The sequence below is a fragment of the Pagrus major genome, chromosome 14 (assembly GCF_040436345.1).
Source record: "Pagrus major chromosome 14, Pma_NU_1.0".
In the NCBI taxonomy this organism is placed as follows: Eukaryota; Metazoa; Chordata; class Actinopteri; order Spariformes; family Sparidae; genus Pagrus; species Pagrus major.
In genome coordinates, this window is record NC_133228.1 from 14788767 (window position 1) to 14814279 (window position 25513).

The 25513-nt window shown below is 40.0% G+C and overlaps 1 protein-coding gene across 4 annotated transcripts in view; it reads left to right on the forward strand.

The window, feature by feature from the left end:
- LOC141008663 (protein PHTF2-like) overlaps positions 1 to 25196 on the forward strand; it is a 40669-nt gene extending 15473 nt beyond the window's left edge. For 2 of the 4 annotated variants that reach the window (XM_073481112.1, XM_073481113.1), the window contains 19 exons: positions 1206 to 1286; positions 11360 to 11416; positions 16132 to 16201; positions 16744 to 16902; positions 17731 to 17896; positions 19652 to 19813; positions 21038 to 21266; positions 21352 to 21498; positions 21607 to 21763; positions 21891 to 21961; positions 22263 to 22391; positions 22474 to 22559; positions 22652 to 22844; positions 22949 to 23080; positions 23283 to 23369; positions 23493 to 23648; positions 23734 to 23829; positions 23931 to 24056; positions 24656 to 24761. In XM_073481112.1, the coding sequence (XP_073337213.1) occupies positions 1242 to 1286; positions 11360 to 11416; positions 16132 to 16201; positions 16744 to 16902; positions 17731 to 17896; positions 19652 to 19813; positions 21038 to 21266; positions 21352 to 21498; positions 21607 to 21763; positions 21891 to 21961; positions 22263 to 22391; positions 22474 to 22559; positions 22652 to 22844; positions 22949 to 23080; positions 23283 to 23369; positions 23493 to 23648; positions 23734 to 23829; positions 23931 to 24056; positions 24656 to 24676 (2289 nt within the window). In that variant the 5' untranslated portion in view covers positions 1206 to 1241 and the 3' untranslated portion in view covers positions 24677 to 24761. Of the gene's footprint in view, positions 1 to 1205; positions 1287 to 11359; positions 11417 to 16131; positions 16202 to 16743; positions 16903 to 17730; positions 17897 to 19651; positions 19814 to 21037; positions 21267 to 21351; positions 21499 to 21606; positions 21764 to 21890; positions 21962 to 22262; positions 22392 to 22473; positions 22560 to 22651; positions 22845 to 22948; positions 23081 to 23282; positions 23370 to 23492; positions 23649 to 23733; positions 23830 to 23930; positions 24057 to 24655 lie in introns of all 4 variants that reach the window. The other 2 variants (XM_073481111.1, XM_073481114.1) reach the window with 2 other exon arrangements.
- Positions 25197 to 25513: the final 317 nt, after the last annotated feature.

Here is a 25513-nt window from a genome sequence, read left to right on the forward strand (position 1 = left end):
TTAAAAACAGAAGTCTCCTAACATGAGGTCGACCTGCGTGCTTTGTTGTGTCTTTCGACCGCATCTCACATCAGTTGATGAAGAAAAAGCTAGTAAGTAGAACTTGAGTTAAGATTTTTTGCCAAAAGATTTGTTTGTTTCTGAGTGTAGAAGATTGTAGTTATCATTTTCTTCTGCTATTTTTATTTTAGCGTAACTTTAATATAGAAATTAAAGTTGTGTTGTATGAAAGATTGGTCCATTTTTGTTTGATGCCCACAAATATCCAGTTTACAAAGTCTGTTTGTCTTAATAAAGTTTGACATTTTGGGAAATATGCTTATTTGCTAAATCTTTGTAGAACCATAACCTTTTTTGTGTACACTTTGGTTTTAGTTCAGATTAATCAAACAAGATTTATTTTAAGATAATGAGTGAGTTTTAGAGGTGTTGGAAGGTGAATAGCCTAGCTGTTTCCCCCTGTTTCCAGTCTTTATGCTAAGCTAAGCTAACCTGCTGCAGGCAGGCAAGGTAATGAATGCACTCATTCACTTGTTTGTGTGTGTCATTAGCATTTGTCAATTTGAACTGTGTGTGTGTTTTTTGTGTGTGTGTGTGTGTGTGTGTGTGTGTGTGTGTGTGCGCACGAGTGTGTGTGTGCGCGCGAGTGTGTGTTCATGAGCCTGTCTTTCACTGCCAGCCACTGACGCCCAAACCACTGCAAGGCATCCAGCAGCCGTTCCCAAATTTATTCCTGGATGATGCTTGTGTGTGCGTGTCGATTTATGCGTCTCAAAATGTGATTCAGTGGGTAAAACCAGCTCTAACCAGCAGTATTGGAGTAATAACTGTCTCCAGTTGGCTTATAGAAGAGTTGTGTTTGCTTTTGTTGTAAGATGGGTGTCAAGGGAGACTAAGTGACTGATCTTATTACTAATGTAGTGTGTGTGTGTGTGAGTGTGTGATTCAGTGGCAAACGGATCAGAAGAAGAGACTTAAATTGTGTGATTTATGTAGGAGAAGGCAAAGTGAACGCCTTTGCCCAAATCTGCATGATCGCGCAAATGTGTGGGTTTTTCTTAGTATTCCCCTCCCTCTCGCCTTCGTCAGTGCTCAGGACACACCTTCCTCTCAGGTATATAGACTTCAGTCCTCCTCCCTCTCTCTTCAGTACTCAGTCACTCACGCTGGTCTCTCTCTCTCTGTGTCTCTTGCTGTGTTTTCAGTCTAAGATGCCCTAGGCCGGGAGAAGGGAAATGTAAATGGCTTCCAAAGTAAAAGATGCTGTGGTGTGGTACCAGAAAAAGGTAAGACGCTGTACATTTCTTGCATTTTCACACTGGATTGGTTTTTGTATGTCACATAATAAGAAAAAGCTATATGAAAATGTCTGTGCTTGTGGGTTTTTTGTTGCATATTTTCTGCTAAAAAATTCAGACTTCATGAGAAATTTAAGAGGATAACAGGAAGTTGAATTATACTGCTACATTTATTCTTAAATATTTTAACTCGGCTTTGCAACCGCTCTAGGCTTTGGGAATAAAGACCAGCTCTCGGCAGCATTGCTTCACATTGGAGGGTGCAGTCTGCTGTTTCAGAATTTAATAAGCAAGTTTGTTCCTGCTGAAAACTCATTAAGGCCTCTGTTCAGCCTAACTGAGTCTACATGTGTTAACACATATATGGATGTGTATCCATATACAAATACTTCAAGACAAAGGACTCGTCAGATAAAACAAAATGTCTTGAGGGCCACAAAGAGAAGAATGATGTAAAAAAAAAACATGACAGATCTGAAGTCAAAAAAATGTAAAAGTCAGACAAAGAAAATACAAACAAAAGTCTACTCACTAGATTTCTCTTTGTGAGTTTTCGGCAGCATTTCACAGTTTTCCACAGCTGATTATTTTGCTCAGTTGTCATTACTAAATATGCAACTTTCTCATGTAATATTGGGATGTAAATGGTCATACATTCTCTCAATTCTCTTCCTTGTTAAGTATTCAAACCATGAACTGGCAAAAATGTCACGCTTACAGTGTTCATCCATTTTGGAGCCGCTGAATGATTAAATTAAGGTAATATTTAAAAAGAATAGAAGACAAAAGCCTTGTACCTTGTACTAAAAAGAAAGCTGCATATGTGATTGAAAAATGCAACAAATTTGAAAAGAGTTTGCATAATCAAGACTGTTTTCTTTCAATTTCACCAGTTCCTGTTATTGTACACCAGTACCTTTACATAAACACAACAAAAACAAAGATGGTTTTTTTTTCTTGGTTCAAAGTCTTGAAAGTTTTGAAAATGCATTCAAAGTGAAAATTCAACTGATATGTTTTCAATATACACAAACATTAAAAAAAAAACGTTATATATTTGAAATGAAATGATCTCGTCTTCCCAATTTTTTGTGTTAAATAATCATAATCAAAACATCAAATCAATGTTAAAATGAAATAAACAGAGCAACAATATACATTGGTTGCTGTGGGTATGAAGGATTCTGTAAACTTAATTTTTGTAGTTGCATTCATCATTGCTAATTTAGATGTGGTGATAAAGACTCCGAGAGCCTGGAGATTTTTGGTTTAGGTACCTTTTAAAATACTTGAATTTTACTCTTCCAAACCCAGTTTTCTACAATTTGCACTGAGCAGGACATTTTACTGATAAACAACACAGTTGTCAGGACTCTGTTGTAAACTAACATATGTTATCAAAATGCTGTTTCTAAATGACCTCAGATATGTAAGATATGTAATAAATACAGATAATGATCCACATGAGGTACATTGACATGATTTATCGGTCTTTCTCTGAAACATTTGTTAATTTTCCTCCTTTTTAAAACCAAAAAATGAGTTAAATAGTTGAGATATTTCAGTGTGCAGCCTCTTTTTGATGCGCAGTATTTTGGCAGCGACCTCCTCGGTGCTGTCAGCAGCAGCAGCAGAGTTCGGGCCGATCGGCACAGTGTGAAACCAGCCCGGTGTTGTGTGTCTTCTTGTTCCATGGTCTCAGATATCAGATCCTCTGCTGGACTCCACGCTGCTCCCCCTGCAGCTCTCAGCTTACACACCCGTCTGCCTCTCGGGGCTGTCTGTCCTTCCAAACCTGTCTGTCTGTCATTATGACCTCGTCTGTCTCTTCTCAGACCACTTCTGCTCATCTGTTGTTATTTCTGCACAGCCTCTCTGTCTCCACATCTGTCTGCCTGCTTTCATTTGTCTTTTTTCTTTTTGTCTTTCATCTCTCTATCGCCTGTCTGTCTGCCTTTCTCTGATCTTCTGCTTGCACCTGGCAGATGAAGACGTCAACATGAGCTTTCACTGAAGATGACTCATTTGAGACATTTCAAACTTTAATTAAAGGTCTAAACTTTAAACACTGCTGTCTGTGTGAGACAAACAACTATTGTCAATTGAAAATAACTGGTTTTCCCATCATTGTATTTTTATTTTGGTACTTAAATAAGCTTTAAATGAATTGCTGATAACATGAAAAAAAGTTTTAAACTGGATTAAAAACAGGAAATCAATGTTTTCTTTAAATAATTCATGCTTAAGCTTGATGTGTATACAGTCGCCGTGCATATGTGTGTGTGTGTGTGTGGTTGTGTTTGTGTGTCTAGCTGAGCTTGTCTGGGCAGAGGCACACCAGTGACGACAACCGCTTAGTCATGAATGAATAAAGCCGTTTTTAGGGAGCGGATGACACCTGTCTGACTGTCCTCAGGGCTTCTTTATCTCTGACGTCTTTTTAGACGTGTTAATTGTTTATTTCCTTCTTCGTCTGTCTTCCTAAGTTAAACAGATAAAACACAATAAAGATTGTGATTCTCAGCCACGCGTCATTACAGGGTTTTCTTGTCTTTGCTGCTTGAGTCACCCAGAGAGGATGATGTTATATATTATCTCCAGTGATTCAAAAATCTCCTATCGTCCAGACTGACCAGTTTCGCAGCAGATAGTCGAGCCTTGAAGGGCAAAGATGGGTTCATTGCAGCTATTATATTCTGTCTAGTCCAGCACTGGCTTTGCTAAAAATACAAGAGGCAGCAGGTGATAGTCTGTGATTTGGTGTTAAGCAAACACCTGAAATACTGCCAAGCAAACAAACACTGCCCTCAGGAGAGTATTTAGGTGTGAGTATTTTTAAAGAACTGGCTCCTGACAAATGTCACATGGTGGAAAAAACCTGTTATGTTTGTAGATTAGTCTCATATGATGTGTTTCTGATCAGGACATCGCTCAGGTGTTTTTGCAGATGCCGTCCGAGGTAGAGTTATTTATTTGTTAAGGGATATTTGATCCTTAAGTTTATCAGAAAAATTAAAAATCACCAAATTTGGACATGCCCGTTTTTCATCGGACAGTGACAATAGCCGTGTTTCCTTTAACATGTTTATATGCACATCTTCAATTGCTTTTACGCTCTGCATGAGGTTGTTTTTGCCTTTTTCGAGAGTTAATGAACTTGACAAAAGTTGGTTACACATTTTCCGAAGAAGTTCTGATGCAGCAAATGTGTAACTTACGTGACTCTTCATATATTTCCGCTCTGATAGAGGAAGAAGATGTGTCCGAAGATTAAAAAAATCTCCTCATTGCTTCACTGTATTCTGATGTAACCTTACTCCCATTAACTCATGAAACAAACAGAAATGTCATATTACCATCATGTTTCATCATAGTTGTTTGAGATTCTTTTGCAATGCTAAAATGGTTTTACCACTGTTGAATTTGCGCCACGTACTGCTCATCTCAATGAACCAGCTCTTTTATAAATGCACAACAGTCAGACAAGCATTCATTCATGTTTCCTTTTCCAGAGTTTCTCAAAATTTGGTTAAAATTTGTGGCACATTTTAATGGAAATAGCTAATATCTTGTCACTTTCCTGTAGTCGTATCTAAATGTAGCTATACAGTTGGTTTTGGTTTTACTGGTCCAGGCTTTTAGACGTATAAACATGTAGAGCTCATCACAATGGAGCTGAATGTGCTTTCCCCTGTGGTGCTCACAGTATATGACATTTTAAAAAGTCAACAGCAATGGTGCTTTCCAGAAACTGTGTGTTACATATGATAAATTCACAGAACAGGAACATGGTGTGTACATTGGAAATCTTTCTACTGAATAAAATGGTCTGAGAGTGTTTGGGGGGATTAGCCAGAGTAATGTTGATACTGTTACACATTTATTTAGATTTTTTTTCTTTAAGGTCAATTTCATTTTCACTGACAGGAGCGGCATAAATGAAATGAGATAAGCAGAAAAGACTAGCACGAGAAGTGAGTGAGAAAACATCTTTTATTTGTAATTTGGATGAACTGACCCTTTAAATCAGCCACTTCATACATGGACATAAATGCCAGCTAACAGTTTTGTCCACTTCTCATGTTTTGAAGGCTTTGAAAGATTTTATTCTGCGTTGTCAGTCAGAAAGGTAACGAGCATGAAGTAAAAGTCCTAGTAACTAGAAGAAATAACAGGTTTAAGGTTTGGGAGAGAGGTCCAGACTGATCTTACCAACCTCAGCTCTCCATGACACGCAGTATACTTCTGTCTGTCATATGTCTGCCTGCAAAAAGACTCGGCGTACGGTTTGTGTTTGTTTTCTAATGTCTGACACGGCGTGTCTGCTATTGCCAATTAGGAACTAATTGGCAGCCTCCTGTGGCATGTCTGCGAAATATTTGAGGTTAAACGTTTCACAGTAATAAATCAGATTATAGCTTATTTGCGTGGTGGCTTTAAGGTCTATTTTAAGACAGAAGTGACACAGTTCACATGCTTGGTATGTGGCTGAGATCCGTGGATGTTACTGACTTTGCAAGATTAGCAAGTCTCTGTGGGAAGTCTGTGTATATTTAGAGTAGAGGAGACAACACATAAATAATCCACTAGCTTCATGTGTTATTTATCTATCGATTTTGTACAGTTTATAGTTTGGCCGGTGGTTCAGTTGTAGCACGAGTCGTGCAGTTGGCTGCTTTGTGTGTGTTGTACCTTCGATCAACATGAGAAGTCATATATTCACAATTTTAATTAGAAATTAGTCATTTAAATGATTAGTTGATTGACAAAAAAAAAGCAGCTATTTTGATCATTATTCAATTATTTGCCATTCAAACAGAATGTTTCCCATTTCCCGACTCTCTATAAAGTGGATTTCTTTGTTTTATGTGAATATCTTTGGGTTTTGGGCAGTTGGTCAAACAATAGATATTTGAATATGTCACCTTGGGTCCTCTGGAATTAGGATTATTACTATTTTCTAACACTTCATAAACTAAAATATACTAAACTAAATGCACCATTCTTTGCTGACTGACTGTCAACAAGTTAACCTGGACAAAATTTTACCTTTAGCTGTTGTGTGAAGTTCAACAGACCGGCAGTAAAAAATCTCTCCACTCACTTGGTAAAGGTCCTGTTTGTCTTTCTTGCTGCTGAAAGGAGTCTGTCTCTCTCTCTCTCTCTCTCTCTCTCACTCACACACACACACACACACACACACCTGTCAGACCTGGAAATAGACCTTACACACTTAACAGCAACACGCCTGTGCGTGTTGTCATGGTCACATCTGAAAACACAGCAGAGGGGTTAATCTGCCACAACCAGCTGTCTGACCCTGATTCATTTTTTAAATTGTTCTGTCACTCATCCAATCACTCAATCTTATTTAGTTATTTTGTTTATTAGCACCTTTACTTTTTATTTTGTTTTTTAGGGAATCTTGTTTCATGACTCAATTTTATATTGACATTTTGTGATTTATCTGAAGATTTGCGCGTAGTTGAGCTGTTTTAGAACAATCATCATCTGTGTTTTAGGATTGGTGGATCCAATTTGTATAGATTAATTGCTAAGTCAGTGATTTGTTTATTCAATCAACAACAGAAAATTGATGCATAATGAAAAAATAGTTTGATTAACCAATAAATGTTGAATTGTTTCAGAACTTTACAGTAAAATGAAACGTTTGATTCGTTTATTCGTTCACCAACACCTCACACAACTCTAAACCGAAAGCATGCCTGTGTACATGCCAACAGTTCCTGTGTGGTTTAGCTGGTGGTTAATATGTGTGTCAAAGATGACCACACCTAGACAGGCGCATGTTAAATAGGTGATTCCCACAAACAGGTGAGGCATTTTCCATCACAGCATGGTTCTCAGTGGAGCGTACTGAGGTTTTCAAACTGGAAGGGATGTAGAACAAGGTAGACAAATAGATCATAGTGAAACGAAAAATACATTTACGGGAATGTTCAGTGTTTGTTTGGCTGGTTGCTTATTTGTACAACTTTGCCACTGTCATACAGAAGGGAAAGGCTTGATGGTGATATACAGCTAGCAGCTTCACAAAATGTTAAAGCTACAGAAAGCATTATTTTCTTATTTAAAAAATAAGAATAAACAGGCTAAGCAATGAAAAACGCTTGAAGAAAAGAAAGCGGCAAAGAGAGCTGCCTTGAAAAAAGAAAGGAGTTGTGCAAGTGCGGTGACGTAGAGAGGCGGGAGGGGATCGCTAACTGCAAAACAGACAGGAAGTTAGCTAAAACCACGACTGTTTTTTTAATTAAGTCGCTAGATGCTCCTTTATGGTCACCAGCTAGTCACAAACTTTGTCTGTAAGCTATTTGGTGCTTGGTGTATTGCAGGTTTTTGTTGCTTTTTCTCCCAAAACTCCTTGCTGTGGCTGCAACAAACACTGAGACCGCCAGAAATTGATAAAAACAGTGAAGTTGTGAGCATTGAAACCAAAAGAATGAGCTGAATGATGCTAAAACGCTGTGTGGAGCTGCAGAGCTGTGTGATAATTCTCTGTTGGTTTATCACTACATTCAACATGCTCCTCCTGAATCTGATGATATAATTGTTGCAACTTTTATCCACTAATTTGAACCCCAGCTTGTCTTTTAAATAACAGACAGCAGATGAATGGCTATAAGTAACACAGCTGAACAATGCCGATAATGCACAGCTGACATGTATGTTAGTGTGTTAAACCTCATGAATGTGCGTCTACTGTATGCACATACTCAAACATAAATCTGAACCCCTAATGCCTCTCAAAGCAGCACCTATTTGTGTGTCTGTGTAACACCCCCTCCACTGCAGAGGCAGTTGTTATATAACTCTGTTGCTTCGCCGACATAATCCCCCCACTCTCTCTCTCTCTCTCTCTCTCTCCCCCTCTCCTGGATCGTCCCTCCATCCGTCGTCATGGTGACCCCGGCACTGCCGCAGCGGCACACTTGGCCTCGTCATCCTCCCTTCTGGTGCACTCTCAGCACTTGATTTGGTTGTCAAATCGATGAAGTCTGTATTTTCTCTCAGTGAAATCAGAGCAGATTCGTGTGCAATTTGACCTCTGGAAAATAATAAAGCAACCTTTTATTGCATATGAATTTTGAGCATTTAAAGACAATGATAATGATGCCCGAATTAAGCGGCAAGTAGGGAGATAAACTGTCATTTAAGTGTTTTGTTGTTTTGAGAGGCGGTGATTATGTATACAGATAGTGATGTAAGGATGAGCGTGTGTGTGTGGATAAGAGGATTTCCAGTAGAGTTAATCCTCTTCTGTCAGATCTCAGTTACCTCATTAATCCATGATATAACAAGGGATGTGTGTGTGAATATTACTCCTCTTTCCATACCTGTTCCCTCTCTCCTTATCTCCACCCTCTCTGCTTCTTTATCTTTCTGCCGATGAGTAGTCTGGTCATGTTTGCCCTCTGGCTGTCCTCCACATCCACTCCAACATCCTCTCCAATCTCTGAGTGTGTGTATTTTTAATAGGTGGAGTGATGTGGAAAATTAGCTGTCAGCCCAAATGTCACACAGTCAATCAGTCAGTCAGACGTCACATTAAATTCTATCCGGTGGCTCAGAATGAGCCGTTTGTTTCCAACTGGTGGAGCCCCAGGATCCACATTTATCAATAACTCACAGCCCAATCATAATGTCAGATTTTAGGAGTTGCAGTTTATTTTGCTAAATCAGCAGAGGAGTAATCGATAGTGCCTTGTTGCAGCATAAAATGACAAAAGAGGTAGATTGGGGGCCAAATAACGAGAACATAGAAACTACAGTTACAGAGAAATGGACAGAAATATGACTGATAATAACACAGATCTTTTGGTTGGACAATTACAATTAGTAACCTCCGTAATTTGGGAGAAGTGGATTTTTTTTGTATTGTGCATACTACATTGACTTTATAGTGCCAGTTTTAAACCAAATGGCTTGAAAAGAAAGCAAACAAAAATGTTCCAGCGAATAGATGATTTAAAAAATGGCATCATGACAGCCACATGATGTGATAGAATCTCATGTTAAAAGAATATTTCAAATTGAATACACAAATGAAAAGCTAAAAGTTGTGCCGGAAATCCGATCTTGAGATCACTGGGTCGTACATGAGCGTGTAATGTAGGGCGAGCACATTGTGACGCACTGCCTGACCCACATCTTGGCTGGTATCTGGTGGATAACACGAGGATATCACAAGTTATCCAAGCTGGTCTGTGCGGCGTGTAAAAGCACAAACACTGATAGTTTTAGAAAACATGCCATGTATCACTTTCTGCTGTGTTTATAACATGATATAAGTGATATGCAGCAGAAAAATCATGGCTTGAGAGAATGAGAGGAAAGAAAAGAGAACTAGAACTCTCTAAATGATCATCTTTGCTGTCTCTCTTCATGTTTGTCTTTCCTAGTCTTTGACCCCCCTCTTCCCATCTTTCTATTCATGTTTAATGAAGTCCCATTAAAGATGTAGAGTTTCCACTGGCGAGCTCGCGGGGTTGACCCAGACTCACATGAACACACTGATCTGCTGAGGTCAGAGCATCAGCTGATCCTCTTAAAGTCTCTGAAACACACATGCACGCTTTATGAAAAGCAACTAAATTGGGTGAATTTAGCCTCCTGGCGTCCTTCTTTCCCCTTCGCTTTTAACAGTCAAAGCTCAACTGCTATTTGTGTCCGTGTGGAGAAGAACGAGACTTGAGAAAGTGGCAGCTCTACTAGTGCAGTTTGACCTTGGAGTGTGTTTGTTTTGTGTGTTTGGATGTGCGTTCCCAGGTCAGATGCCTGGACAGGGCACAAATCTATCTTGTTCCCACGTATCACTGTCTGTTCTTCCTTCTGTCCCTCTATCGTCTCTCTGACACACATCTGTATAGCTCTACATAAGTATGAACTTCCACACTGGCCTCATACACAAACTTACTCTTCCACACACTCTGCAGGTCTATTGATCTCTGTGACAGTGATTGGTTGTGTTGCATGCATACTTCTACAGTCACACCCTCCCCCTTTCCCAGCGTATGTGTGTGTGTGTGTGTGACATTGATAAACACTGGCTGCAGTACAAGATCATTACGTTGGAGAGGACTCTTGTGAACTGCACTCCAGTTGAACTTGACCTTCTGTGTCTTGGACCAGTTTCACAGGTTCTTAACTCCTCTGTTGGGAGGTCATAAGTAAATAAAAGTGAAAAGAAGGCACATACTATAGATATAATATATGGTGTCTTGTTTGTAGTCTACTCAGCATGTTTGGTCTGGTGCACAAACTCATGCTGTGCAGATAAAAAACTTTATTTTGAATTCCAGAGAGTCCCAAAGGGTTTAAAGATGCCAGATATGGTCTTAATAATAACATGTACAGGTGAAAGTAAGGCTCAACAGCACACAGTAAACCCACCCTTGTCATCCTGTATGAACTTCAGTGTTGTCCCGACTAAGTGCAAGTGGTCAATCACATGTTTGTCATTTTAAGAAATGAGGCTTAAAAAATGAAGTTTCAGGCTTTTTAAAATCCTAATTTATTGCGACAACTTTATCACCACACATTTAACGACGCAGATTTATCCAGATCGCGGTAGTAAAAACTTGTTTTATGACACTGTGACGGCTCCAAATGCGAAGCAAGAGCCATAAAAATCCTCGGCTCCCACACGAAACAAAACACTAACCATCATAACGTGATTTTGCAGACTCTTCATGGGGATATAATCTGGATTTATATGATGATAATGAAGCAGATAAGAAAATGAAGGCAGTTCAAGCAATCTAATGATGTTTATTTCTACATTTTTATGTAAATATGAAAGAGCCTTCCTGGGGAAAACATTGTTCTGTCCACTGTAGTCTATGCTCAGCATTACGAATGTTATTAAGAGGAACTGAAGCTTTCTAGTGCGTCTAAGAAAACTTTATTGTGGTTAATTTTTGCTCTTCCTTCTTCTTAAGAAGATGATGTGTGCAGCAAAACAAGAAACGTGGGCCTGCTTTCTGTTTGCTGTAGCTCTTCTCTCCATATTTCATCGTCAATCTGTTTGTTTGTTTTTCCAGATTGGCGCCTATGACCAACAGATATGGGAGAAATCAGTGGAGCAGCGAGAAATAAAGGTGTGTTGGTTCACTGTTTGTTTGCTCCACACCTCCATGTTTCTGTTTTTTGTTTTAACTGTGCTCTTGCATTTGAATGTCTCTCGTTATCCTGTTTCTTTTTTTTCCAAGTCTCTTTTTGTCCTCCATCTTCCTCTCTTTCTTCTTTTATTCAGTTTTCTGTCTCTCACCATGCTGCCAGTTCTTTTCCAGTGTTTTCTGTTAACTCTTTCCTCTCTGCCCTCCTGCCTGGGTGTCACCTGTCCATCTCCCCTCTCTTCATCTCCAACTCCATCTCCATCCCTTCTTCTCCATCCGTCTTTTCCTCCTCCTCTCTTCAGTTTATTTCTCTGGTGAGTACACAGCGGGGAGGACGTCCCTCCTGTTGTCCCACAGTGCACGTCTGCTCACCCACTCTGTAGACTGCTAGACTGTGATTGGTTGGTTTCACGGCTCAGTTCAGTTGCCATGTTGATTCCCAGTGTGTTTATTAACCCCACTCTGTGTTCACACTGCTTCATGATTGGCTGCAGGAAAGAAGTTGTTTCCCAACATTTCGGCAGAGACAAATGAGGGAGCTGAGCAGCTGCGGTGTGAACACACAGCTGGATTAGCATGAGTCATGTGATCAGGGTGGCACCATGCAGGGTGTGGTGGAAACTTTGGTCATCTTTAATTCCTAACAGACGAGTTTTGGGTTGAAAAATAACTTATTTTTAGTGACAAAGACTTGCTGAAGGAAAGAAAAAAATGTTTTTAAACTCAGAATGTGTCAGGGTTGTAGCTGCATTTCTGTCACCAGCCAGTGCTGTGTGTTCCTCCAGGAATAGACATCACAACAAATTCTGCGTTTAGTTCACAGCAGAAATAACTGAAAACTCTGTAAGACTGACTTGTAACAACAGGACAATGTCCAGCATATATTAAGCACTTGGAAACAAATGCAGTGTGTCCTGTGTTGTTGGTAGTTGCTACTCAAAGGTCAAAGCGATCCAGTTGTCAAATAATTCTTGGACACAAGACGACAAAAGAAAGACATAATTAGAATAAAACAAAAATATAAATTGATAATGATCTGACATGAATTCTTGTGTAAACTGTACGTGCAGGATGTCAGTTGCTGTCGTTGCATCATTTTGTACGATTTATTGCGTAATGATATTCCAAACTGATATACGTAAACTGTTAAAACCACAAACAAAGAAGTAGTAGAAAGTGGAGACACTGCAGGAAGACATTGTCATAGAATTAGAAAAACAAGTGTCTCTTGGCACCTACATTTCCCACAATGCAACGGAGACTGCGGTGATAGTCGTTTGGCGCTTTATTATGCAGATTGTTTAGTAGGATACATTAGTTGGAAGAGTTATAGACCTCTTTTGTACTGCTTCATGATATTACTTAATGAGTTCAAAGCAGAGGTTAATTGGACATAATTTTTGTGAGTGCATGCCTTGAAGCGACTCCCCGTCAGTTCAGAGCTGTGGTCATTAGAGCCTCTTCAGCTGTCTGCTCCGACCTCTCACCTTCGACCCTTTTAGAAGACAACTTCATCCATCCCTTTTCAGATTTAAATAGAGATTTTCTGATATCCAATGTTCCCAAGGTGTGTTTATAGCAGGATTACATGTTTGTTTTTAATTTACTTTATTTGTTTTAAGTCAGTGATATCTCCCTTCTTCCCTCCTACTGTACCTCTTGTCCTGTAAACAGAGAGGTGAGAGTCACTCTCCTTAATGAGCTCAAAGTCCACACACACACACACACACACACAAACACAAACAAACACAGAGCTGCGACCTTGGTTCTTCGTCAGTCAAGTAATTGGTTTCCCAGTTTGCGGCTGCAGCAGACCGTGCAGAGTTGATCTTAGTCTGAGTACAAGGTGTGTCACCCTGTCACCTCTGTAAGACTTCATTGTACTGTTTGTAGCCTCATAAAAAATCAGATAAGCAATAACCTTATCAGAAAACTAAAGCATCCATCTGTAAAATGTGTAGAAATGTTTTTGTTTTAGAGAAGATACAGCTGCTACCTTATGTCCTTATCACACCCTTTAACTTCTGACAATGTTAGTTTACAAAAGCATAAATGATATCTAATAACAGTATGACTGAATAGATCTTGCCTATTAAAAATGTTTCCATTTGTTTCCCATCTTATCTCTGACTTTACATAAACAAACGAGACAAAAAATGTCATGTTAGAACAGTTTTATTCCATCTTCACCTAATCCTGCTGTTTTCTAAGTGGAATAAGTTACCCAAACTGACAAAATAATGATTTTCTGGCTTGCAAATCTTATGAATGATGTGATTGAGCTAACCTTTTGTAGAAGTAAAAAAGGATATTAGAAATGAACTCTTCAAAAAAGCTAAACACCCTGTTTTACACAGTTATGTGAGGTTTTATTGAGGAAAACACTGTAAACCTCTGCAGAGGAAACCTAGTTGCCACCTGCTGGTGCAAACAGCAAAGTGCAGTATCGTATGAGGAGCTTTTGGTTTAAATTTCACTGTTAAAATACATTTTAATGTGTTTTATGTTCATAGCAAACAGTGCACCAGAATAATAAGTCAAAATGACTAGCAGCTTTTAATCAGAAAGTTAAACAGCAAGTAGCAGCTGCTTCAAACACTTTTTCCTCTCAGAAGAATCGGTCTAATCGGTCAAATGAATGTTTTGAATGCATACAAAATGGACCAATCAGTCAGGGAGGCAACATCATAACTTGTAACTGGAGGAGAAACTAGTTTATAAAGATAAGAGGCTATGAATAGCTCAGAGATAAGAGAGCAGCGGTCAGAAGAGATGTCAGTGAAGGACTTTAGTGCTGCAGTAAATCTACTGCTAAGAGGAAGCTATTGATCCGCTTCTTTTAGCCCAACACACACACACACACACACACACACACACACGCTGTCTACGCTCTCACGTTTTCCCTGTTTCCTCTCTCTCTCACAGTCACACACACACACACACACACACACACACACACACACACACACACAGTCTAATAGGTCGTTGGTAGTGCTATTTAGAGATAAGGGCTGCTATCAGGCCTCTGTATCAGACCATTGACTGATAACACTGAACTTGATTGGCCTGTATGTAAATATTAACATGAGCCAATCAGATTCAGCTTTGTGTGTCATTTTACAACACTGTTGTAACACATTCTTAAAATGTGCAACATTTCTAAAAGCTTTGAAAGGACTTGTAAAGAATTCCTCCTCTCTAGTGAGCTGATAAGGAAAACCTTTGAGTAGTGTTGAGTATTGTTGGAAAGGTTTTCACACTAGTGCTGATACAATACAGGATATTAGGCGTATTGTCAACATATACTTTATGTAGGCACAAAACTGATTTTATCTAGCAAAAATACACAACACTTGCAATATGACCAACCAGATACATATGAAAAAAAATAGAGGTCGAACAATAGTGGATCTTTAATGGCTGATTTAATAGTTGGGAACAGGAAAGAGCAGAGAGCTGATTAATTGGCCAATATCTTCCTGTATGAATCTGGAACTGAACATCAAACTCAAAGTAATTAATAAATAGACCTGGAAAGGAACATGAAAATAAATGTAATGCATCTAGGTTGGAGCAATTATTTTAATTTTTTTAGGTATTATTGTCCCTCAAAGTGAGTAATCAACTTGAGAAGCCTGGTATCATAATAGAGGAAACAGAGCCTGGTCTGCGTTCTTGCTTGTCGTATAGCGTCCGCACCTCGCTGAACGTTTGCTCCGTTGAGACGGGGCATGAGCCACTATCAGTTCCACTGTTGCAGATAGTTTGTAAAACGTCTTCCTGGTGTCGATTAATTGGTCGACCTCTAATGCAAATACAAATATTTCTGGGTAACTTGACATTAAATAAACTCTTAAAGCTACTATACATACAGTAGAGACTCCTGTTTTGGATAGGAAACTGTGTGTGTGTGTGTGTGTGTGTAGTTGCTCACATGTACACACAGCACTGTGGTCATGTCTGTGTTTACCCAAAGTCATTGATATTAAACCCCATTAAAACCAAGCTATTGTCGAGCTGTTCGCTATGGTAACTGAGACATTGTTGTACTTAACCACACTCACTCTCACACTCACACACTCACACACACACACACACACACACACACAAACAAACAGAAGGAGTATATGCATCATTCAGTAGGAGGAAGTGACTGGCTGCCACAGGAAGCGAGCGTGCCACAGGGGAACGTTATTCCCAGAGTCATAAACTGCACGAGTCACTAACTTTAGAGCTCCTACAGTAAACCTCACAGGGGAAGATGACGACTGTAACACGCTGTTATGAAACGACACAGCTGGCTTAAAGGACTGAATGGTCTTTAGGGATGTTTTGCTGTTATTCCTCTATCCTCTGAATTGTTTAAAGTAGCAAGAGGGACTGAACATTTTGACCAACTTAATGAATCAGAGTTTTGCTGGTTTGGTTTCCAGATCAGGCTTAAAATGTGGAGTTAAACCTAGTAGCTGTTAGTAGATGCACATGCAGTGAAATAGAGACGTAGCTGTGTGAGCCTGACTGCACGGTGTGCCTCCTCAAACACTGAATGTGTGTGTGTTTATGAAGGCATAAAGTGCACGAGAAGCCTCCTGTAGTTGAGCTGCTGTAGCTGCGTGTGTGAATACGTTCATACTAATAATGTCTCTCACTGTTTTGTTTATCTGTCTGACTCTGTGTCTCTCTGTCTCCCCCTGCAGGGCTTGAGGAACAAGCCAAAGAAGACAGGACATGTCAAACCAGACCTGATAGACGTGGACTTGGTTAGAGGTGAGAAAAGAGTGTGTGTGTGTGTGTGTTCAAACTTCTTTTCCATCAAGATAATTAGATTAGATATGCAGACAGGCTCCCGCTAAAGCTAAAACCATCAGACACACATCGTGCGCTCAGTGGCGTCGACATAAAACGCACACACACACGAACCTGAGATGCCAGCGTCGCCGTGCCAACCTCCTGTCACCACTAATCCTCGCTCTTTCTGTATCTGCGCTCTCATCTCTTCTTATCTGTCTCATATTCATCACATTTTCAATTATTCATCAGATCAGTCAAATTTATCCTCGCTGTTATGTCACAGTGCAGGAAGAGGGAGAGATAATCAAGAAAGAAACGGAGCAGGGTAGATCATCAGGAAGAGGGGGTGGAAGGAAGTAGAGACATATCTAAAGAGATAGCAGGGGAGGAAGATGAGTCGATGAGCACGCTGCTATAATGTGACTCCAGGATGTTTTAGGTGATGAGCCTTTGTGTACGCTGCAAAGTAATTTGGCTTAATTAGCTCTCCTCGTGTATTAACTCGCTTCCTTTCACAGGTTCGGCGTTTGCCAAGGCCAAACCTGAGAGTCCGTGGACGTCGCTGACCAGGAAGGGTATCGTCAGGGTCGTCTTCTTCCCGTTCTTTTATCGATGGTGGATCCAGGTCACCTCCAGGGCCATTTTCCTCTTACTGCTGGCTCTCTATCTGCTGCAAGGTGGGAAATATTACATTTTTCTTAAACTGTGCACCAAATCTGTTCATTAAATATGAGAAATATGACATACAGTTGCAAAATCCTGCTTTATTTAAATCCAGCATGTTCAACAGCTGCTATCATGCGTCTGATCTGCTGTTTTTCTTAAAATACATCTTGCGAGTGTGGAGTACTCCCAGGTAACGCCCACGGAGCTGCACACACTCGCTGCACAAACACTTTTAAAGGCTCCTGAACGGTGTTTTCCACCACCTACACCATGATGCCCTTTTCAGACTGTTTTCATCTCTCTCTCTCTCCAACCCTCCACCATTCCTGCTCACTTCCTTTACACACTGCATCAAAACACTTGGATCTTTAAAGGTCAAAGAAGAGGTACATTTGACCTCATGAAGCTGCAGAAATTGTTGTTAATTCTCAGTTAGAGCTGCAACTAAAAGATTATTTTCATTATTGATTAATCTGAAAGTTATTTTCACGATCAATTGGCTAATCGTTTACTCTATAAAATGTCAAAAATTGTGAGAAATGCTCAGCACAATTTTTCAGAGCCCAAAGTGACGTCTTCAGATCGCTTCTTTTGTCCAACCAACAGTCCAAAATCCAACGACTCTTTTACTGACATTAATGAGAAAGAAAAGTAACAAATCCTCACATTTATGAAGCTGGAACCAGCAAATATTTGACATGTTTCTCTTGATAAAACTGAATTGATTGTCAAAATAGCTGGCAATTAATTTTCTTTCAACCATTACAGCTCTGTCCTCATTGCAGGTTTAAACAATGAAACGATGTTGTAATGATCGCTCAATTCTCTCTCCCCTGCAGTGGCAGCAGCAGTCCTGTATGTTTCCATCCCTCAGCCTCATGGGATACCAACCACTGAGGTGTTTGGAGCCATCTGGCTCATGTTGCTGCTGGGCACCGTCCACTGTCAGATCGTCTCCACCAGGACACCGAAACCTGCCTCCAGCAGCGGGGGGAAGAGACGCAGGTAACAACAGGGGAATACTGTGCATGAGAAGAAATGAATCAAAGAAAAAAGAAGGAAAGCAGTGCAGAATATACAGGGGGAAAGAAGGGAGAGATTAAACTAAGCACAGAAGAAGAGAATCAATAGTAGATATCAGATATTAGAGGACACTGCTGCAGAAAGTCCCCGTGGAAAAAGGGAGAAATGAACATAACAAGCACGAGATGGAGAACGAGGGGAGGAAGAAAGTTGTGGAAATAAATGAATGAATAAATCTTTTGTTGCTGGATTGCATTTGTCCTCGTTGGTTGCTCTCAGTCAGTCAGCTTCTTTCACTAAAGATCAAACTGAACAGAAGCATGTTTATCATGGAGATCACCACATTACTGATACCTTTCTAAATGTATGTATACAGTTATTTGTTCAATTATTTCTTCTTTAAAAGATCATTTAAAGGCAAGAACTCTTGAAAAAAAGCCTTTTCTATTGTATCTACATTAGCTCTTGCCAGACAGAAATGAGCCATTCTCATGAACTGGCAAATTAAATCACTCATTTGATTGATGATGAGTTTCTGGGTGTTTGAGTAAATCTCTCCATGATAAATCCAAAGTCACTGGTTAAAGACAAATGGGATTCACTGTGTGTGACAGTAGAAAGTAGTTTGCTTTACTTGGTGTGTTTTTGTAGTTTTTAGACTTGCAGTTTGTGGTTTTCTCTCTGTTGCTTTAAAATTTCTCAGTGTTTGGCTTTCAAAATGAAGTAAAGACAATTTTCAGACTCATGCGAAGAAAATTGGACCATGCCACAGTTTTGGAAAGGATTTGGGGAGGTTTTTGAGCTCTGGGCGATAATAGTGTTTGCACCATCACTAAATCAAATCTGGGTTATTTTCACTTCAAGGATAATTTAAGAAAAGGGGAAAAATCATGAAAATGGGTATTTTCTCACACAGAGTTGATTCTGTTCCTTTGCACACTTCTCTCCATCTGTCTCTCTTTCTAATAGGCGTTTCATTTCATAGAAAAAATAGAAATTAGTCTCATCACAGGGCAATTTTCATGTGTCAACAGCTTTTTTTAAACTTATTTTAAGGGAAAATGTTACTGATATTTGGCAAGCTGCTTACATGCCTAAGGACTCAAATCAAATTTAACTGTAACACCAGCAGTAAAATAAATCAGCCATTTCAAGCTCATGATGGGAGAAGTTTTTTCTAACCAGTGACAGATGATAGATTTTTATCTTGACTTTTAATGTAAAAATAAAAAGACAGTAACCAAATCTTTCAGGGGAAATTCTGCAAAATCAGACTTTTATGCTAATATCCTGCAAAAGTAGACATTGAAGTAAAATTTCTTGCAAAAAAAGGACATATGTTGGTCTTCAGATATCATTTTCTCTTGAAATTGGCAAGCTAGTTTTGAAATTTTTGTTAAAAATACTTTTGCAGAAAAACAACCTAAGAGTTGATTTTTGTAGAATTTGCCTTTTTTACTGTATCAGCCGCTGTGTCCAGCAGGTGCCAGAGTTTTGGATACCAGTGCTGCACTAGTACTTTGCTCTTTGAAACTGTAGTTTCTGTAAAATTTAAAATCTTTTTTATTGTTCCCATCTGATTAAAAAAGTATTATTTCTATTATTAGTAGTATTATATTTATATGAAAAAATGCAGCAAGGCTCCCTGTGGACACACTGCTGTATCTTCAAGTCTTCGTAGTCTCCTGTGGTCCGCTCTAAGTCTCTCTCCACCCCTCTATTCTTTCCAAACTGAAGGAAGTTGAGGAAGGCATCTCAGATGGAGGTGCATAGGGAAGGCGACGGGTCTAGCACTACCGATAACACACAGGAGGGGTCGCCACACTCCCACTCAGCCAGCACCACATACAGCCTGGGCGCTCTCTTCCAAGATTTCTGGCATGATATCTGTAAAGCTGGGTGTGTATTTTCGTTTCCCATCTTCCTAAAATGAATCGATGCACAAAGACGAGGCCGGGGTTCAGTTCACAAAATAATCCGGGTTAAAGTTACAGTTTTCATTGATTTCTTTTTTTGTTACTGTTAGTCATTTTTTATGGTAAATTCTCAATCTGGAATTTTATCAGATTACAAAGATATTCGTCCATCAGGAAGTAAATATTCTAAATGTCATTATCTTAAATGTTGAACTGAATCCCAGCCTCGCCTCAGACCGAACCTTGGCTTCTTCAGCTGCAACATCACTTCCTCTCCTGTTGTTAATCTTCCCACAACAAATTGGGGGAAACCTGTTTGTTATAGGTCGACTGATTATGTAACACTTGGTACTGAAAGACAGTTCTAATTGGAAAACATTGTCATGACCTGCTCGGTACTTTCTTAAACCTCTACTGTCAACATTTAGTTCAGTTGGTGTACTGCCGGCTGTACAACCATGTGTGTTACCAAAACAACAACAGCAATCTGCTGGAGGGATTTTGCAGCTGATTTTAATGCGCATGATTTAATGACCGAGCTGTGTTCAAAAGAAACATGGGGCGAGAAAAATCCATCAGTAAATCAACTAACAGCTGATTTTGTACCTTTTTTAAACCAATTTTATGTCTGTAATGTGAATTTTATCGTACGTCAGGCAGCTCCTTCTCCCCAAGCTTCTTCTTTGCAAGCTCTCAGCAGACTGCAACAGTGTGGAACGTTTCTGAGCCCTAATTAACTCTTGATTTGGTCACTTCATCTATTGATTATCTGCCACACTCACTTCAACACTCAGTGGAAGACACTTCCACCTCTGTCAGTTCATTTTTCTCAGTCAGTCAATCATTAATCCTCTGTTATACTCACTTGTTTGCGTTGAACACTAAGACTTGGATCACCAACCTGTTTGTTATTATAGTTGCATTCTTCATGTATATTTTATCCCTAAACCGCTTATAAAATTATTCAGTGTTTTATTCAACACGTTCTCTCAATATTTGGCATTCATTCTGTATGAATGTTCCACAGTGTTGTTCTGAATGCATCCTGTTAGTGTTTTTATCTCACCGCATGTCTGCTTCATTAGTGTTAAACTCTCTGACCTGCTGCGTTTTATCTGAATATCTGTCTGTCTCGATCTGTCCATCGATCTCTTTCTATCGATCTTTCCTTCTCGCCTTTTCTTCCTTCCTTTTCTTCGTCCTTCAGATCTAAGAAGTCCAAGCTGTCAATCGACAAGTCGACAGAGACCGACAACGGCTACGTGTCGCTGGACGGCCGGGTGACCAATCGCAGCAGCGAGGAGGGGCTCCAGCTCCACGAGCAGCGATGTGATTCGTTGAACCGGGCTGACGAGGTGTGCTGGAACTCTCATGCCAAGCCGACACATGCTCACACACCTCGCAGCACGGGACTGATGCTGGCCAGCGGCAATAAGGTGAGCCGTCAAACACAGACAGAAGTAACAGTTGTTTCAGACGATCTCTCCAGGGTTTGGCTGACGTGTGTTTTGTGTCTTTCAGGAGCCGGCATCAGATGAGGCATCCAGCGAGGAGGATCCTGAAGCATCCTACAGCGCCCTCCGCAGGGGAGTGGAGAGAATGAACAGTGAATGTACGCTCAGAAACCGCAAGAGTTCACACCACTACAAGAAACACTACGCTGTGGAGGTAAACGCACACAACAATGCAACATGTTAACTTTTTTAATCAATTTAAGTCAGAGAAATTTAAAAAAGACTTTGTCACAAATAGCAGTCATCCCCTTCTGTCTATCAGGATGTCCCAAAGTCCGGCACCAGCTGCAGCTCCAGATGTTCCAGTCTGAGGACTCAGGACTCTGAGAGCACTCGGCACGAGTCTGAGACAGAGGACCTGATGTGGGAAGACTTCCTGCACTGTGCTGAGTGCAGATCATCCTGCACCTCAGAGACAGGTCAGGGGGAAAGATTAGCTGAGAGTAGAACCAAAGTATTTGTGACAAGTTTGTTCAAAAGCTTTTGTAGTTCTGATCTACCTGCTGAAGTCATTGAAACTAATACTGTGACTCCTTTTCTTTACAGAGGGAGAAGGAGGTGGGACGCCTGTCTGTCCTCCTGCTAAAAAGGAATACAGAGACGACCCTTTCCATCAGGTCTGTAAACCCTCTAACATAAAGACACATGGCTTTCAGGTTTAGTTAAATTATGATGATTTGTGTTTCTAAATTTTATAGGAATGGTAAAAAAACAAAAAACTGAACATTCCTGAGAATGAAAGTGAGGGTTTTCTTGGATGTCTAGACTAAAAGAGTAATTTAAATGCTGTTGAAACATCTAAAAAGTCATTTTTCAACCAAATGTATGCCCCTTTGAATCCAGACGTCTTCTGACTCGCAAATCACCAAGATATTTGATTGCTTACTGGGTTTCTGGGATGTTGTTGTTTCCTGTCAGGGTCACGTTCCCTGGCTGCACAGCTCCAACCCCGGTCTGGAGAGAGTGAGCGCCATCGTGTGGGAGGGAAACGAGTGTAAGAAGGCCGACATGTCCGTCCTGGAGATCAGTGGCATGATCATGAACAGAGTGAGTTCTTAAAGGAATACACACTTTTAATGTTATATGTCAGAGATGAGGATTAGAAACCTGACGATGTCTCTCTGCACAGGTGAATCTCTACACTCCTGGTATTGGTTACCAGGTGTTTGGGAACCTGGTTTCAGTGACACTCGGCCTCACACCTTTCGCGTACAGGTACTGCTGGTATAATTTAACTCCTCAATACGTGAAATTTAATATCTAAAGGTACAAAAACTTGATTGTTGTCTGTGTTTTACTTCCTTCAGGCTGGCTCAGTACCGCGACTTGGATCAGCTGACCACGCTCTCAGCCAATGAGCTACTCTCTGTGGCGCTGGGAGGCGAGTCTGGATCAGATGCCTTGGTCATCACCATGGTGACATTGAGCTTCCTGGTGCGTGTTTGCCTTATATGGCTCTTCTTCTTCCTGCTCAGCGTAGCAGAGAGGACCTACAAACAGGTGAGACGATGAGATTCTGATTTACTGCTTTTAATGAAGTTGCTCAGTTTTCTGTTCTCATTAAATTAGAGAGATTTATTTATTAACGTTCACGTGTGTTTCAGAGGCTACTGTTTGCCAAGCTGTTCGGTCACCTGACTTCGGCCCGCAGAGCCAGGAAGTCTGAAGTCCCTCATTTTAGACTGAAGAAAGTTCAGAACATCAAGATGTGGCTGTCGCTACGCTCCTACCTCAAGGTACCTCACTCGTGACATCTACACACTTTCGACTGTTCATTTTTTAAATAAAAAATCAAATGAATGTGCTGGAAAAACTTGTATCCATGTTAAAATACTTTCTCAGTATTTATACTAACAATTCTGTTATCTTTGGGAGTGTGACACATTCACAGCTTCAACAAATGAAATTAAATGACGTGGTTCCCTGTTGTGTTTGCAGAGACGGGGTCCTCAGCGTTCAGTGGATGTGATCGTGTCTTCTGCCTTCCTGCTCACTCTGTCTGTCGTCTTCATCTGCTGTGCCCAGGTAACATCAGCATGCTGTGATAATCATTTTCAGATTCTTAACATAGTGGCTTAAAAGACAGCTGATACTGAAATAAACATTAGATCACAGACAGATTAATGTACGTGTGTTTTCTTCCTCCAGTTGCTGCACGTCCATGAAACGTTCCTGGAGTGTCACTATAACTGGGAGCTGGTGATCTGGTGCTCCAGTCTGTCTCTGTTCCTGCTCAGGTTCGTCACCTTGGGCTCCGAGACCAGCAAAAAGTACAGCAACACCTCCATACTGCTCACTGAACAGGTACACACAGAAAATACACACATAACCACACACACTGCAGAAAAGGTGATCAGACACTGACACTGATCCATCCTGTGTTTCACAGATCAACCTGTATCTGAAGATGGAGAAGAAGCCAAACAAGAAAGAGGAGCTGACACTGGTCAACAACGTCTTAAAACTGGCTACCAAACTACTCAAAGTAAAAACTCTCAGTTGTTCTTTAATGATCAGATTCTTTACAGTCTTTTAAATGAGCCTCGTTATCTAAACTCCTGCCTCCCTCCCTCCCTCTCCCTCCAGGAGTTGGACACTCCTTTCAGGCTGTATGGTTTGACGATGAACCCTCTGCTCTACAACATCACCCAGGTGGTCATCCTGTCCGCCGTGTCTGGAGTCATATCTGACCTGTTAGGATTTAACCTGAAGGTGAGTGTGTGTGACAGAGAGCATGTTAACACTGAAGTTGGTGATTGTTGGAACATTGGAAAGACAGATTTTCTGTTGAGATTTACGACAATAACATTACTGTTTCTGTAAATGGAGTCTGGTGGTTTTGATGAGAGGGACATGGAGGCTGTTTCTCTGTCGAGATCCTCTCCATAACTTTGTCAGACCACTGCAAATAAGAATCCTACAAAGACTCAGCTCTGCCATATGAATGACAATCTGAGCCTGTCAGTGGCGAGAACAAGAACTTACAGTGGACATACTTTGAAAGTTGGAATTTTTTCTGTAAAGGATGGTTGATAGCTTCTTGTCCTCTCCTGACACATCTCGTCTCATCTTTTTATAATCCGATTTTTATGCATACATACAGTGGTTGTAAAATTAGCTTCAACCCGACTACTGACAACATAAAGAATAGTTTTACTTTTGAAATCAACCAACCAGAGCTTCTTTCACATGTAGTGGACAATATTTGTACACTTTCCTTATGACTGCAGAACAAACTTTAACATTATGTTTGTTCAAGAGTTCATAAAAGAAGATTTAATCCTGTTTACTGTCTCTCTTCCTGTTCACAGCTGTGGAAGATCAAATCGTGACAGTGAACAGAGAAGCGGCGTCGACCTTCACTCTCACTGACTGACTGATTTAACGCCTGACTGAAAGACTAAACGTCGGTCTTCACATATCCGAGTGCTTTGACCTTCAACGTTCCCACTTTGTGCAATTCACACATTTATTTATTTACCCACTCAGTGTTTTTACTTAGGTTTTATTTGAATTGTAGTTTGTTTCATTTTTGTGTTCTTTGACACAAAACGATGCTATATTTTATCTGTCTACAACAAGTGTTAGTATTATTATTATTATTATAAGCATAAATTATTATGTTTAACGTGATGGTTTAGGTTCTCAGCTGCATCTGCGAAAGTTTTCATTCAAATATTTGAAGGCAAAGTATTGAGATGCCGACGGGGCAAAAATCATTTTGTTGTCATTTTTTTGTGTTTTGTTTGCTGAAACTGAAAGTTATTATTATTATTATTACTATTATTATTTATATGTTGAGTACATGTCAAAACAAAACTCTGTTACGACCTTAAAACCCATTTTAAAAACACAAACATTAGTCCAGCTATTGTTTTATTTTCCCAAGAACAAAGAAACTTGTTTAGAGAATACCTTATTATTTTAAATCTGGCTGGTTTGGTGCAAAAAAAGCTCAAATTAGAGGCATGTTTGGTGTCATTTCCCTGTGTTTGACGAATAAGAATGTAAAGATCATCTGTTTTTAGAGTTCTCAGCGTCTTAGTTCCTCAAAATTCCCCGTTCATACCAGCTCCCAGATGTAATAACTACATTTACATATCTGTTAGTGAATGTTAACAGTACCGTTCTGTAGGTCAATTGTGGGGAGAGGTGAAACATGCAGAAAA